This window comes from Coregonus lavaretus (genome assembly GCF_964263955.1).
Source record: "Coregonus lavaretus genome assembly, chromosome: 10".
In the NCBI taxonomy this organism is placed as follows: Eukaryota; Metazoa; Chordata; class Actinopteri; order Salmoniformes; family Salmonidae; genus Coregonus; species Coregonus lavaretus.
In genome coordinates this window covers 53626245-53638784 of record NC_139997.1, presented here as the reverse complement: position 1 = coordinate 53638784, position 12540 = coordinate 53626245, and the positions used below count along the sequence as shown (strand labels likewise).

The 12540-nt window shown below is 38.9% G+C and overlaps 2 protein-coding genes across 8 annotated transcripts in view; both read left to right on the top strand.

The window, feature by feature from the left end:
• The window catches only part of LOC311136598 (AF4/FMR2 family member 4-like), a 42154-nt gene extending 35560 nt beyond the window's left edge, over nucleotides 1–6594 (top strand). For all 5 annotated transcript variants that reach the window (XM_084170790.1, XM_084170787.1, XM_084170789.1 and 2 more), the window contains 6 exons: nucleotides 68–204; nucleotides 468–539; nucleotides 663–756; nucleotides 858–901; nucleotides 1090–1307; nucleotides 1592–6594. In XM_084170790.1, the coding sequence (XP_084026916.1) occupies nucleotides 68–204; nucleotides 468–539; nucleotides 663–756; nucleotides 858–901; nucleotides 1090–1307; nucleotides 1592–1719 (693 nt within the window). In that variant the 3' untranslated portion in view covers nucleotides 1720–6594. The remainder of the gene's footprint in view (nucleotides 1–67; nucleotides 205–467; nucleotides 540–662; nucleotides 757–857; nucleotides 902–1089; nucleotides 1308–1591) is intronic.
• Nucleotides 6595–7841: 1247 nt separating this feature from the next.
• The window catches only part of LOC311135619 (protein Shroom1-like), a 34756-nt gene continuing 30057 nt past the window's right edge, over nucleotides 7842–12540 (top strand). For all 3 annotated transcript variants that reach the window (XM_084169639.1, XM_084169645.1, XM_084169637.1), the window contains exon 1: nucleotides 7842–8008. The gene's annotated coding sequence lies outside the window, so the exon portion shown is untranslated. The remainder of the gene's footprint in view (nucleotides 8009–12540) is intronic.

The window sequence follows — 12540 nt, the reverse complement described above, 5'->3', positions numbered from 1 at the left end:
ATTAGAGTGATAGGGAATCAGTTGCGTAAGAGGCAGTTTTCCTGATGTGTGTTGTTGCTGTGTGCAGATGGACCGGTTTGAGAAGGCTGTGTACTACCTGGATGCTGTGGTGTCCTTTATCGAGTGTGGAAACGCACTGGAGAAGAGTGCTCAGGAGGCTAAGTCCCCCTTCCCCATGTATGCCGAGACCGTGGAGCTCATCAAGTAAGAACAAATGGCTGTATTTCTCTACAACTTCTTTACGACATATCAAATAGAAATTATCTTCATAGTAGCAATTACCTTTCATAAACACCATAGACCCAAAATTGCACAAATAGACAAATATTTAACTGAATTGACAGTATACCATAATATTATGAAACCTCTTAGAGTGCTTGTGTGGCGTTGCCAGACAGACCTACTAAGAACCAGTCATTAAAGTCTCTCTCTTTCTCTCTCTGTCTCCGTCTGTGTGTATATTTCAGGTACACTATGAAGTTAAAGAGCTACATGGCCCCAGACGCTACGTCAGCAGACAAACGGCTAGCCGTGTTGTGGTATGTGTCCTGACTCATCACTTAATAGATTCAATTTAGAGCGTGTCTGGACTGGAGTGTCATTGTGCCGCTGCTCATTGAGTCACTCTGCTAACGTTCATTCATCCCTCCCTCCCACTCCAGCCTGCGATGCCAGTCCCTCCTCTACCTGCGACTGTTCAAGCTGAGGAAAGAGAGTGCACTGAAATACTCTAAAACACTCACGGAGCACCTGAAGGTAATTAATTTTCCTTGGTACAAGTTCAGAGGAGTTGTGATATTTTCGCTTCAAACGTGTATTCCTTTTGTTTATTCTGCATTTCAATTTGTGTTTTTCAGAATTCCTTGAGTAACACCCAAGCTCCCTCTCCTGGAATGGGAAAGTAAGACATTTTCGTTGTTGTACGCTGTCTTGAGACCAACAGTCTTCTTAAATGTATTCCACTTGTGAGGAAGTGAGACTCCTCAATTAATGGTCCAGACAAAATGCTGAAATTATGGTGAAAAATCTAGTTTTGAGCGGTTGTGATTCTCCTCTTACCAATCATCTGCATCTCCCTTTGTCTTCCAGTAAAGCGGCTGGCATGCCCTCTCCAGTCTCTCCCAAGCTGTCCCCAGGTAGTGCCGGTAGCTACTCGTCAGGCACATCCAGCTCCAGTGGTAGCTCCTCAGTCACCATTCCCCAACGCATCCACCAGATGGCTGCCAGCTACGTCCAGGTCACCTCCAACTTCCTCTACGCCACCGAGGTGTGGGACCAAGCAGAGCAGCTGGCCAAAGAGCAGAAAGGTACCTGACTCACTCTCTCTTATCAGCCATATCAGCACAACAAGAAACTAGACAGCGGGGGGTGTCTCCTATATAAAATGCATATGGCTGTGTTAGTATATTGATACCTTGGACGTTGGGCTATCTAGTGCTTGTTTAAGACGTTAGATTAAAAACTAGAATACTACTATGAGATTGAAACTAACTCTGTAAGTGTTGAGCTCGCAAGCCATTCCTGGGCAAGAGGTCTCTGACTGTTAAGTGTTTACCTTGCTTACCCTGGCTGTGTCCTGTCTGTTTTGCAGAGTTCTTCACGGAGCTGGACAAGGTGATGGGCCTTCTGATCTTCAACACCAGCAGCATGACAGAACTGGTGCGCTTCACACGGCAGGGCCTACACTGGCTGCGGCTGGACGCTAAGCTCATTCCCTGAAGGATGCTATAACCCCCCCCCACACACACACACACACACACAGTCAACCGCAACGCACCGCTGCCCCTCCATGCACACATGAACTTATCTGCCTCAGACATATCTATAACACTGTGTCCATTTTCTACACCAGCTTGCCAAAAACACTGAGCGATATTGAGCATCTTACACGGGGGAGGAGGACTCCAACTTCACAGACGCTATCTGTACATACTAGCAAATCCACTATTAATGGTCTTTGTCATATCTTTGGGTGGTACAAAAGAAAGTCATTGTTCTATTTGGCACAACGCTTTTGCTGAATTATTTTAGATGAAATACACTAAACGCTTTTTATTCTATAGGCTATAAGCACATTATTCACATTTGGCTTTTATTTATTTATATATATAGTTGAAGTCGGAAGTTTACATACACTTAGGTTGGAGTCATTAAAACTCGTTTTTCATCCACTCCACAAATTTCTTGTTAACAAACTATAATAATAATAATAATAATAATAATATGCCATTTAGCAGACGCTTTTATCCAAAGCGACTTACAGTCATCTATAGTTTTGGCAAGTCGGTTATAACATCTACTTTGTGCATGACACAAGTAATTTTTCCAACAATTGTTTACAGACAGATTATTTCACTTTTAATTCACTGTATCACAATTCCAGTGGGTCAGAAGTTTACATACACTAAGTTGACTGTTCCTTTAAACAGCTTGGAAAATTCCAAAAGATGATGTCATGGCTTTAGAAGCTTCTGATAGGCTAATTGACATAATTTGAGTCAATTGGAGGTGTACCTGTGGGTGTATTTCAAGGCCTACCTTCAAACTCAGTGCCTCTTTATCAAAAGATATCAACCAAGACCTCAGAAAAAAAATTGTAGACCTCCACAAGTCTGGTTCATCCTTGGGAGCAATTTCCAAACGCATGAAGGTACCATGTTCATCTGTACAAACAATAGTACCCAAGTATAAACAACATGGGACCACGCAGCCGTAATACCGCTCAGGAAGGAGACACGTTCTGTCTCCTAGAGATGAATGTACTTTGGTGCGAAAAGTGCAAATCAATCCCAGAACAACAGCAAAGGACCTTGTGAAGATGCAGGAGGAAACAGGTACAAAAGTATCTATATCCACAGTAAAACAAGCCATATATCGACGTAACCTGAAAGGCCGCTCAGCAAGGAAGAAGCCACTTCTCCAAAACCGCCATAAAAAAGCCAGACTACGGTTTGCAACTGCACATGTGGACAAAGATCGTACTTTTTGGAGAAATGTCCTCTGGTCTGATGAAACAGAAATATAACTCTTTGGCCGTATTGACCATCGTTATGTTTGGAGGAAAAAGGGGTAGGCTTGCAAGCCGAAGAACACCATCCCAACCGTGAAGTACGGGGGTGGCAGCATCATGCTGTGGGGGTGCTTTGCTGCAGGAGGGACTGGTGCACTTCACAAAATAGATGGCATCATGAGGAAGGAAAATTATGTGGATATATTGAAGCAACATCTCAAGACATCAGTCAGGAAGTTAAAGCTTGGTCGCAAATGGGTCTTCCAAATGGACAATGACCCCAAGTTGTGGCAAAATGTCTTAAGGACAACAAAGTCAAGGTATTGGAGTGGCCATCACAAAGCCCTGACCTCAATCCTATAGAAAATGTGTGGGCAGAACTGAAAAAGCATGTGCGAGCAAGGAGGCCTACAAACCTGACTCAGTTACACCAGCTCTGTCAGGAGGAATGGGTCAAAATTCACCCAACTTATTGTGGGAGGTTGTGGAAGGCTAACCGAAACGTTTGACCCAAGTTAAACAATTTAAAGGCAATGCTACCAAATACTAATGAAGTGTATGTAAACTTCTGACCCACTGGGAATGTGATGAAAGAAACAAAAGCTGAAATAATTCATTCTCTCTACTATTATTCTGACATTTTACATTCTTAAAATAAAGTGGTGATCCTAACTGACCTAAGACAGGGAATTTTTACTAGGATTAAATGTCAGGAATTGTGACAAACGGAGTTTAAATGTATTTGGCTAAGGTGTATGTAAACCTCCGACTATATATATATAAAGCCAAATGTGAATAATGTGCTCTTTTTTTTCTTTTTTTTTCTTTTTTACCAAAGTACTTCCTTCAAACCAAAGGTGCTTTAAAACTAAGGTTTGTCTCTTATCTTTTTTTGTGCCTTGTATCTGATCTACAGGAAACTAGAATATACCATACGTTGAAATGCAGATCCACCAAGGTTGGTGGGGATTTAAATGGTTTGATCAAATCAAATTTGGAGACATTTTAAAGAGTTATTTCAGGCTTCCAAACATGACTTTTTGGAATAGTACTGGACGCTAGCTGTGATCAGTGGGTTGAAGGCAGTCTTGATGGTGAAGTGACCGAGAGCCTGGTTTGCCTGACAGATATCACACATTACTCTTAACAGTTGCCGTTTGAAGAGGAGGTAGCGCGCAGCTGACCACATTGGTGTTCACCTGTGATACACCATTCAATTGATTTTGTTTAAGTTACTTTCATCGTTCTGAAGCACCATTTCCTATTTGTCAATGAGTTCTTCCTATGAAATCTAATTTGACTGTAGTTGGAAGTTTTTCGTTGACGAATTGCCCAGAGAGATCATTCATTTCTAAACAAGGTGTTATTGTTCTATTGATTCCTTTATAGGTTTGTTCCGGAAAGGGTTGCTGTTGGTGTATTTTTCTAAGGCACAGCAGGGTGTGGTTGGTATTGCAAATGTTATCCTTGAAACACAATGTAATTATTTGTATAGTTTCTGCAAAAATTGCCTGGCGAAAGCAGATACTTACTGCAAGGAATGACATGAATGCACTCACATTTTAATTTTTATAAGTTATGTAGCAAACACATTGGTGGTGCTTATTAGCCATACGTAGATTGCATTGTAAGTACATGAGTGAGTGTTATTTCCAGTCACAAAGTACATGGCCAATATATATTTTATTTATGTACCAAGCAGTTGCTCTGTTCAAATTTCTTAACTTTCAGATTATTAGGATTGAAAACAGGGTTGAAAGAGCTATGAAATGCAAAGTATTTGTATTGAATATGAAACTGTCATACTTAATTAAATGTTTAAAAGTGGTTTCTGGGTTCTCTACATAGCATAATAGTAATTTGTGTATTACTGAAATTTAGAAATGTAATCTATGGTCTATATTTATGGTACAAGTTAGATTGAGCTACTATAGTGGTAAACTACCCTAATATTTATGTTATGTTATTTTGTATTGTCATTAGTTTTGCAGCACGGCAAATGTGGACATGAGTCATTTTCAACAGAAAAGTGACCTTGATGCATAAGTGGTATTGTATGATGAAGGATTTTTTCCTATTAGCCCATTTACAGTAAACACATGCTGGAAACACTAGTACCTTTTCTCTTTGGCACCCTGGTCTTTAATATGGGGAAAACAGTTATTTCTTCTTGCACTCAGAGTAAAGGAAGATGTTTTATCTATGCAGGATTTTGTAACATTTTTTGGCTGTTATTTTGAAATCAGGAATTTCCACTTTTTAATTGTTGGGCAAAACCTGTTTTGTTTGACACAAATGTCCAATGCTTTTAGCTTATGCATCATGCTTGTCCACTGATTTACTGGTATACATCTGTTTTTGTAACCAAACATGGATGGCTTAAGCCATTTTATACCTTCAGCTGGAGGCCACTTTTCTCAGATATTTCTCTGGGTGTGAGTGCTCGTGTAGCCACTCCAATGTCTTCATACACTGGTAAACTTTTAAGTACAGCTGCAAGGCTTGTGTTCCATTGTATTCAGATGTACAAAAGATGATTAGGATAATTGTAACAGTTCTCGCAAGGCTTTCACTCATATTTATTTGTTTTTCTGCCCCTTTTGCTTGTCAACCATTTTTTTTTTCTTCTCTTTTTGGCTTTTTCAAGGAATATTATTTTACGTTTTTGGAAGATATTGTATGGGTTGTTCGATACCATATATTTCAATGTAAGTATAGTTAGTTATAACTTGAATAAATCCAGGGTAAAATGAAATTTTCTGACCTTCAATAGAAAGACTTAACACTTGCATGTTTCTATTTAAATACAAATATGTACAAATTGTATATAAAATATTTCTTTTAGGGTAAATTTCTACTACAGTTTAACATTTGTATTGAAATTAAGTTGTAAATACAATGTGAGATATTATATGCACATTTTCTGAGCTTTTTTCTTCAAAAAATGTTAGAGATGACACTTGAGTCTCTGAACACTGTGTATCAATATGTTTATTAATCATTTTTGTTACTGTATTGTATGCCTTGTCTCCTGCTTCACCACTGTCTGTCATAAGCATCATCATCATCATTGATGTCTTTAGATCAAGTGCTAATATTGTCTTTTCTGTAATTGATATGGATACATTTTAAATCCATGCAATGTATATTGTTGATCAGATTGAATGGATGGATGTTGGTGTGAGATGTACAGTTGATCATAAGAAAACAATCTCAGTTTCTACTTCATGTGAGAATGTTCTATCCCTTTTGAAATTGATCCGAGATGTCTTTTGAGGTATTTCTGTATGTTAAGCAGTTGTAGAAGTTTATACAGTATGTTGTACTTATTTTTTAACTGTCTCATCAGCATACAAAGTACAGTAGTTTTAATTGGGTTCGTTTTAAAATATTGAGAACAGATGTATTATGGATGCAATATTAAGTAAAGGTACTCTTATGAGTTTGTTATTCAAACTTGGAATAACATGTAATTTAAAATCTCTTGTGAAGTATTACTTGTTACTAATGGGATTTCTGAATCTGTCCTGAATATTATTTGTATTTTGCTGTATTGAGAATAAAATATATATGGTTATGTTTAATTTACATGTGGTTTCCAATACATTGTACCATAATGTCAATACACTTGGATGTAGATGTAATGTATTTAAGAATGTGATTTCGATTGATTGTAGAAACCTCATCATATTCATTGATGTAACCACACAACTAATGTTAAGACCAAGCCCTTTATGGCTGCTGGCTTCTCTTAAGAAACCCCCCTTATCTGGGAATCCCCCCTATTGCAAAGGCTAGTCTGTAATCATTTAGGCCTTGTACCTGTTGTTCCAAGGCCTGAATTGCCACCCTGTGGACATTAATTGTAATGTCACTACATTGACTGTGTTTGCCTTGGAACCAGTCTTGGAAACATTTTAAAATGTCAAGTGGGGCTTTCTGATCTGATTTACAAAGACCTCTGGTCATCTGAGGGGAAGTATCCCAAAACAGATCAACAGCCAAAGAGCTGTATTCTGGAATGACTCATGCATCTGCATGGATACTTTCTCTGTAAGTGGTTTAACAACATTGTTGGGTCCTCGGCAATAGAGCGTGTGCTTAACTATGCTAGGCCGTGCGTTACTGAAACAAAGTATTCAAAGTAGTTTGTATAGCTCTAGTATGCAAAGGCTCTTAAAAATGATTAGCTACTTTCAACCCACATTGCACTGCTTGGGGAACATTAACCCTTTTGTAGCTCAGCTGGTAGAGCACGGCGCTTGTAACGCCAAGGTAGTGGGTTCGATCCCCGGGACCACCCATACACAAAAATGTATGCACGCATGACTGTAAGTCGCTTTGGATAAAAGCGTCTGCTAAATGGCATATTATTATTATTTTGTGCTAAGGGAATAGACACTGATGTTCAGATTCTATGCTCACTTATTTCTAAAGGGATTCCCTATTAAATAAAGGTAATGTCTTACAATAACAGACTATAGTTGGCCTTTTGTTATGGTAAGAAACTTAGTTGCTTATTATACAAACATTCCACAGGCATTTTTTAAAACCTGTTAGGTGACCTTCAGCTTGTATAACATAGTTATATGGGTTGGAGATAAATAACATTTAAACTCCCCTTTATGTTTGAATAAATTATTTGAAATAAGATAGGAGTTCAATTCCAAGTCATACTTAATGACTTGCAATCAATTTCTAAGGGGAATATTTCATACGAAAGCTAATATTCGAAAAGCTCCGCCCACTCATCTGCTCATTGGTTGGTCTGGAATGCTACGCAATTCTATTACCTTTCAGACTTTTCTTTCCTGTGTGGCCAATGTAGCCATATGGGAAGCGTATAAGCTGTGGTTCTTTCTCAAAGACCATTTTGTCCATTTATTTCATATTTGAAATCAGGTGAACGTTTTTATTCAGTCTGAGTAAAAAATAAGAAGATTAATCTCACCTGAGCGACGCAAGGATTCGCAGATACCTTCAACGTCGAGCACCCAGGTATGTTTATTATTATGAAGTTTAGCAGGTGTATCGGTGTCGTTGTACTCTCCACCAACCTGTTACAGTTTCGGTCCTCAACGATCCTCCAGTCCAGGAATAGATTTACCACTTAGGCTACTGACTATAAAACTGTAGGGGAGAGTGTGGTAAGTTTAGCCACCCTTGTTTCTAGGAAACCATACACAAAATGTATCACTTTACCAAATATTTAAGAAGAGGTCATCATTTCAAGGAGTCTGTGAAGGAAAAAAACACGTGGAAAAAGTGGTAAGCAAGTTAGGTCCAAAAAACGAATTTTCACCAAGTCAAATTAATTTGTGTTAGAGGTTTCATGATGCTTATATCTAAACCAAAGTTGATCATTTTAAATGTGCAATATGCAGAAATCACTCCGCCATTTCCTGGGCATAGTGCAGAGAATCATTGTACCATCTAAACCACTGTGAAATAACCAAATATATTGTATTTTCAGCTGTTTGAAGCTGGTGTACAAAACAAAGTAAAAGGACAAAACATTTAACTTCAGAACGGGAAGCATAGAAATAGCGCACATACAATATATCTACCGCTTCTTAGACTTGCTTTCATTGAGAATGACATATCTGTAACTAACATTTCTATGTGAAATTGGTCTGGTCGCCCAAAAAGTTACATATTGCAGCAATTAGATTGTTCTATAAATCAGTTGGGGTCTCTAAGCTTCGTTATGAGGTCCTAAACCTAGCATAAAAGTGTATCCTTAAATAGTCCAAAAGTTTGCCTTGAGTAAATTAAGCCAATGGCCATGGGGTAAGCCCATGGCAAGTTTAGCAAATTGAAGGGTTTTCTTCCCAGGCATAATTCAAGGCATTATCATTGGGATATGAGATAACAACAGGGCCTGGCCTATGTTAAAATATATATTTCTTAAGTACAAAGTGTTTGTTAGGTGTGAAGCCTGTGTTAAATGATGCTTAAAATGATGAAAATACATAAAAGCAATTGTGATTGTGTTGAAGAAATGTGTTTGGTAAATAAAGATAGACATGGTTTTAAAAAGGTAGTGGTAATATTTAATTCAGTACAGAAATTAGTAGGCGGTGTAACTTACCCTGTCCCGTGGCTCAATTTAACCCATTGGACAAGCTATGTTTTCAAAAGTGTAATGTTTACATGAATTCTGATTATTTCCAGGGATACACAACATCCTGAAATATATGTAGATACAGCATCTGTTAGAAATAATACAATATTTCCCTTGATGGAGTGATACTTAATGTAAAAAGAGCTCAATTTATCCCACTCTCCCCTATCGTTTGATTATAATTTTCCAAAATTGCACTTTTATTGTATCAATGTTTTCAAAATGCTTTATTTACTGAAAATATTTCCTAAACTGTATCTACATAAGTATAATGCAGCATTTTTGCTATTGTGACGCTTATTAAATAGTAAAATTACAGTACTACATAGTAATTGTAACCATCCAAGTAAAATGTTTTGTTTTACATCTAGGCAGATGACTTAAAGTATTTTCAGATCTGCTAATGGGACTGAGACCATAGCCTAATTGATAGTGCTAAGGAAGTTGAGATCGATAATTGATTGTGCAAAGGAATTTCTCAAGAGGCGTATTTGTAAACCATCCCAAAACAATATATTGATCTCCTTCACTATACTATTTACTTATTCTATGTATTAGTGTATAATAGGTTTATTGTATTTTAATGAGGCTATAACTAATATAATTTAACTATAGTGTACTATAGTTGTGTAATGATGGACCAGTCTATCAACATAGCATGTCTCAAAAAAGCTGTCACTTTGGATCTTGTTGAATAATGCAAGGAGGGCCTTTTAGGCTAATGACTTTTGTATGTTTAATTTAAAGTGGGAACAAAAATGACACCCATTGTTCTGTGTTGTTTTGGGGGAAACCAGACACTGGGGTTTTGTCCTGTTGCTGAAACTAAATCACTCATGCGTGGTGAACACTGCTTCTCTGTGTCCTGTCCGGTCTGGCATGCTCAGCAGTGGTCAGGACACAACTCTGCACCCACAGGTCTGCCTGGGAATGCATTTGCATACACACTTGCACGCAACTCACACACACACACACACAGGCGAAACACATGTAGCATACTTCTCGTCCCCCATGCTATCTCTGGCACTTATTTTCTGTCGCATTCTCCCTCTCCCTGAGATTGTCCGTCTTACCCCTACATACCTACATTATGCAGCAGCTCATCTTTCAAGTACAGTATTCTGTACTGTTGAGTAGGCCTATCATCTGAGAGGGCTGATCACCCTGGGAGAATGACATCTGGCTAGAACATTCTCCTTACGCTAGTCAGTCAGTATTATGTCACAGTAGACTAAAACTCCTGGAAGTACCTGAGAATTTCCAACCTGTTGGACTTCCCAGACTCAGTATGGTGTGTTCTGTATTAGGATTCATTAGGGATGTGCATCTTTCCTTTTCAAATTAATCAAATGTTCTTTGTTACATGTGCCAAATACAACAGATGTAGACCTTACTGTGAAATGCTTATGAGCCCTTAACCAAAAATGCAGAGTTTTAAAAATGTAAGTAAGAAAAATGTGCTAAATAAACTAAAGGAAAAATAGTAACACAATAAAATAACAATAACGACGCTACATTATATACAAGGGGTACCGGTACCGAGTCAATGTGCAGGGGTACGGGTTAGTCAAGGTAAATTAGGTAATATGTACATGTAGGTAGGGGTAAAGTGACTATGCATAGATAATAAACAGAGAAGCAGCAGCGTATGTGAAGAGTGTGAAGGAATGTGAATGTGTGTGTGTGGTGTCAATATGCGTGTGTGTGTGTGGGTGTGCGTGTTGGAGTGTCAGTGTATTATGTGTGAGAGTGTGGTTAGAGTCCAGTGAGTGTACATCGATCCTGTGCAAGACAGTCAGTGCAAAGAATAATATTTTCAGCCTCCTGAGGGGGAATAGGCGTTGTCGTGCCCTCTTCACAACTGTGTTGGTGTGTTTGGACAATGATATGCCCTTAGTGATGTTTGCCATACCAAGCGGTGATGCAACCAGTCAGGATGCTCATGATGGTGCAGCAGTATAACTTTTTGAGGACCTGATGTCCCATGCCAAATCTTTTCAGCCTCCTGAGGGGGAATAGGCGTTGTCGTGCCCTCTTCACAACTCTGTTGGTGTGTTTGGACAATGATATGCCCTTAGTGATGTGGACACCAAGGAACTTGAAGCTCTCGACCCGCTCTCAAGACGATTCGATACGTATCTAGATACATTTGCTCCAATACGATACAGGAACGATATGTTTTAGTTTAAAACGATTCGGTGCGATTCGGTTTGATTAGAGGAACGAATGCGATTCGGTTCGATGCGATTTGATGCACTAACATTTGTTGCATAAACACATTAATTTTCCATTCAAAATTCAAATCTGCTCCTGATGGAGCTCATGAGCTGGGCCTCTCTGAGTTGGATCTGTCTGAGCTGACTTCTCTCTCTCTGTGTTTGTGTGTGAGAGTGTGAGTGATGTACATGTCTATGGTGTATGTAGGCACCTGAGCTGAGCCATAAGGGAAACTGGGCATCTACCACCCCACTCTCAGCTAAGGGGACAATGTTTGCATTTTGTCCCCCCACTTTTGATCTGAAATCACCATCTCCCACTAATTCATTTGTTATTTTTGCAGAGTCATAGTGTTTTAGCTATTCATGTATCAATATAATTTTTGTAAAAATGTGCTATGACATAGCCAATTAATATATAGCACAACTTTGGATTTCACCCCATCTCAAAATCTAATGGTTTAGACAGTTTGTACATTTTTTTAGTGAACTTTTCTATCCTTGTTATGAAATTATCAACTTTACCCTGTATATCTAAAAATGACCAGATACACTTATTGTTTAAAGCAAAACTACCAATACTATTGCTTATGGTGAACCTGAATATTTGAAATAAAATCGAATGTAGCCGATCAGCAGATAGGCTATAGCCAGATGAGTCGTGTCAGGCGGTAGCTTAGGCTACTTTTATTCGGGTAAAACACAATTTTCAACAGCACATTTTATAACAATAACCTAGCAAATTACATTGGTTGGCACTCAACTAATAAAGCCTAATATTACGCAAGCCATTTTACAAACATTTGAATGCTGAAGGTGACATGCGGCCTAACTCTCATTGGTCAGCACGCAAAGCAGGGCACAGTGCGCAGTTTGACTAGGATACTGATATTGCCTGGGTTGTTCGCAGTGTTGCCAATTTAGTGAGTTTTCAGACCCCTCTAGTGACACATTTTCAAAAAAAGCGACTAGCGACAAATCTAGCGACTTTTTCTGGTGTTATTGGAGACTTTTGGAGACTCTGACGTGAAAGCACGTATCGTTCTTACTCTTCTCAACAAGCAGCGGGTACTGCCGTGGGCCACACCCCTGTCCCAAAGCACTCACAGGCGGCCCAGTCCTCGCGCAGCAGTCCCTCCCAGCTGCAGTCAGAGCAGGATATACAGGGGGGTACCGGTGCAGAGTCAATG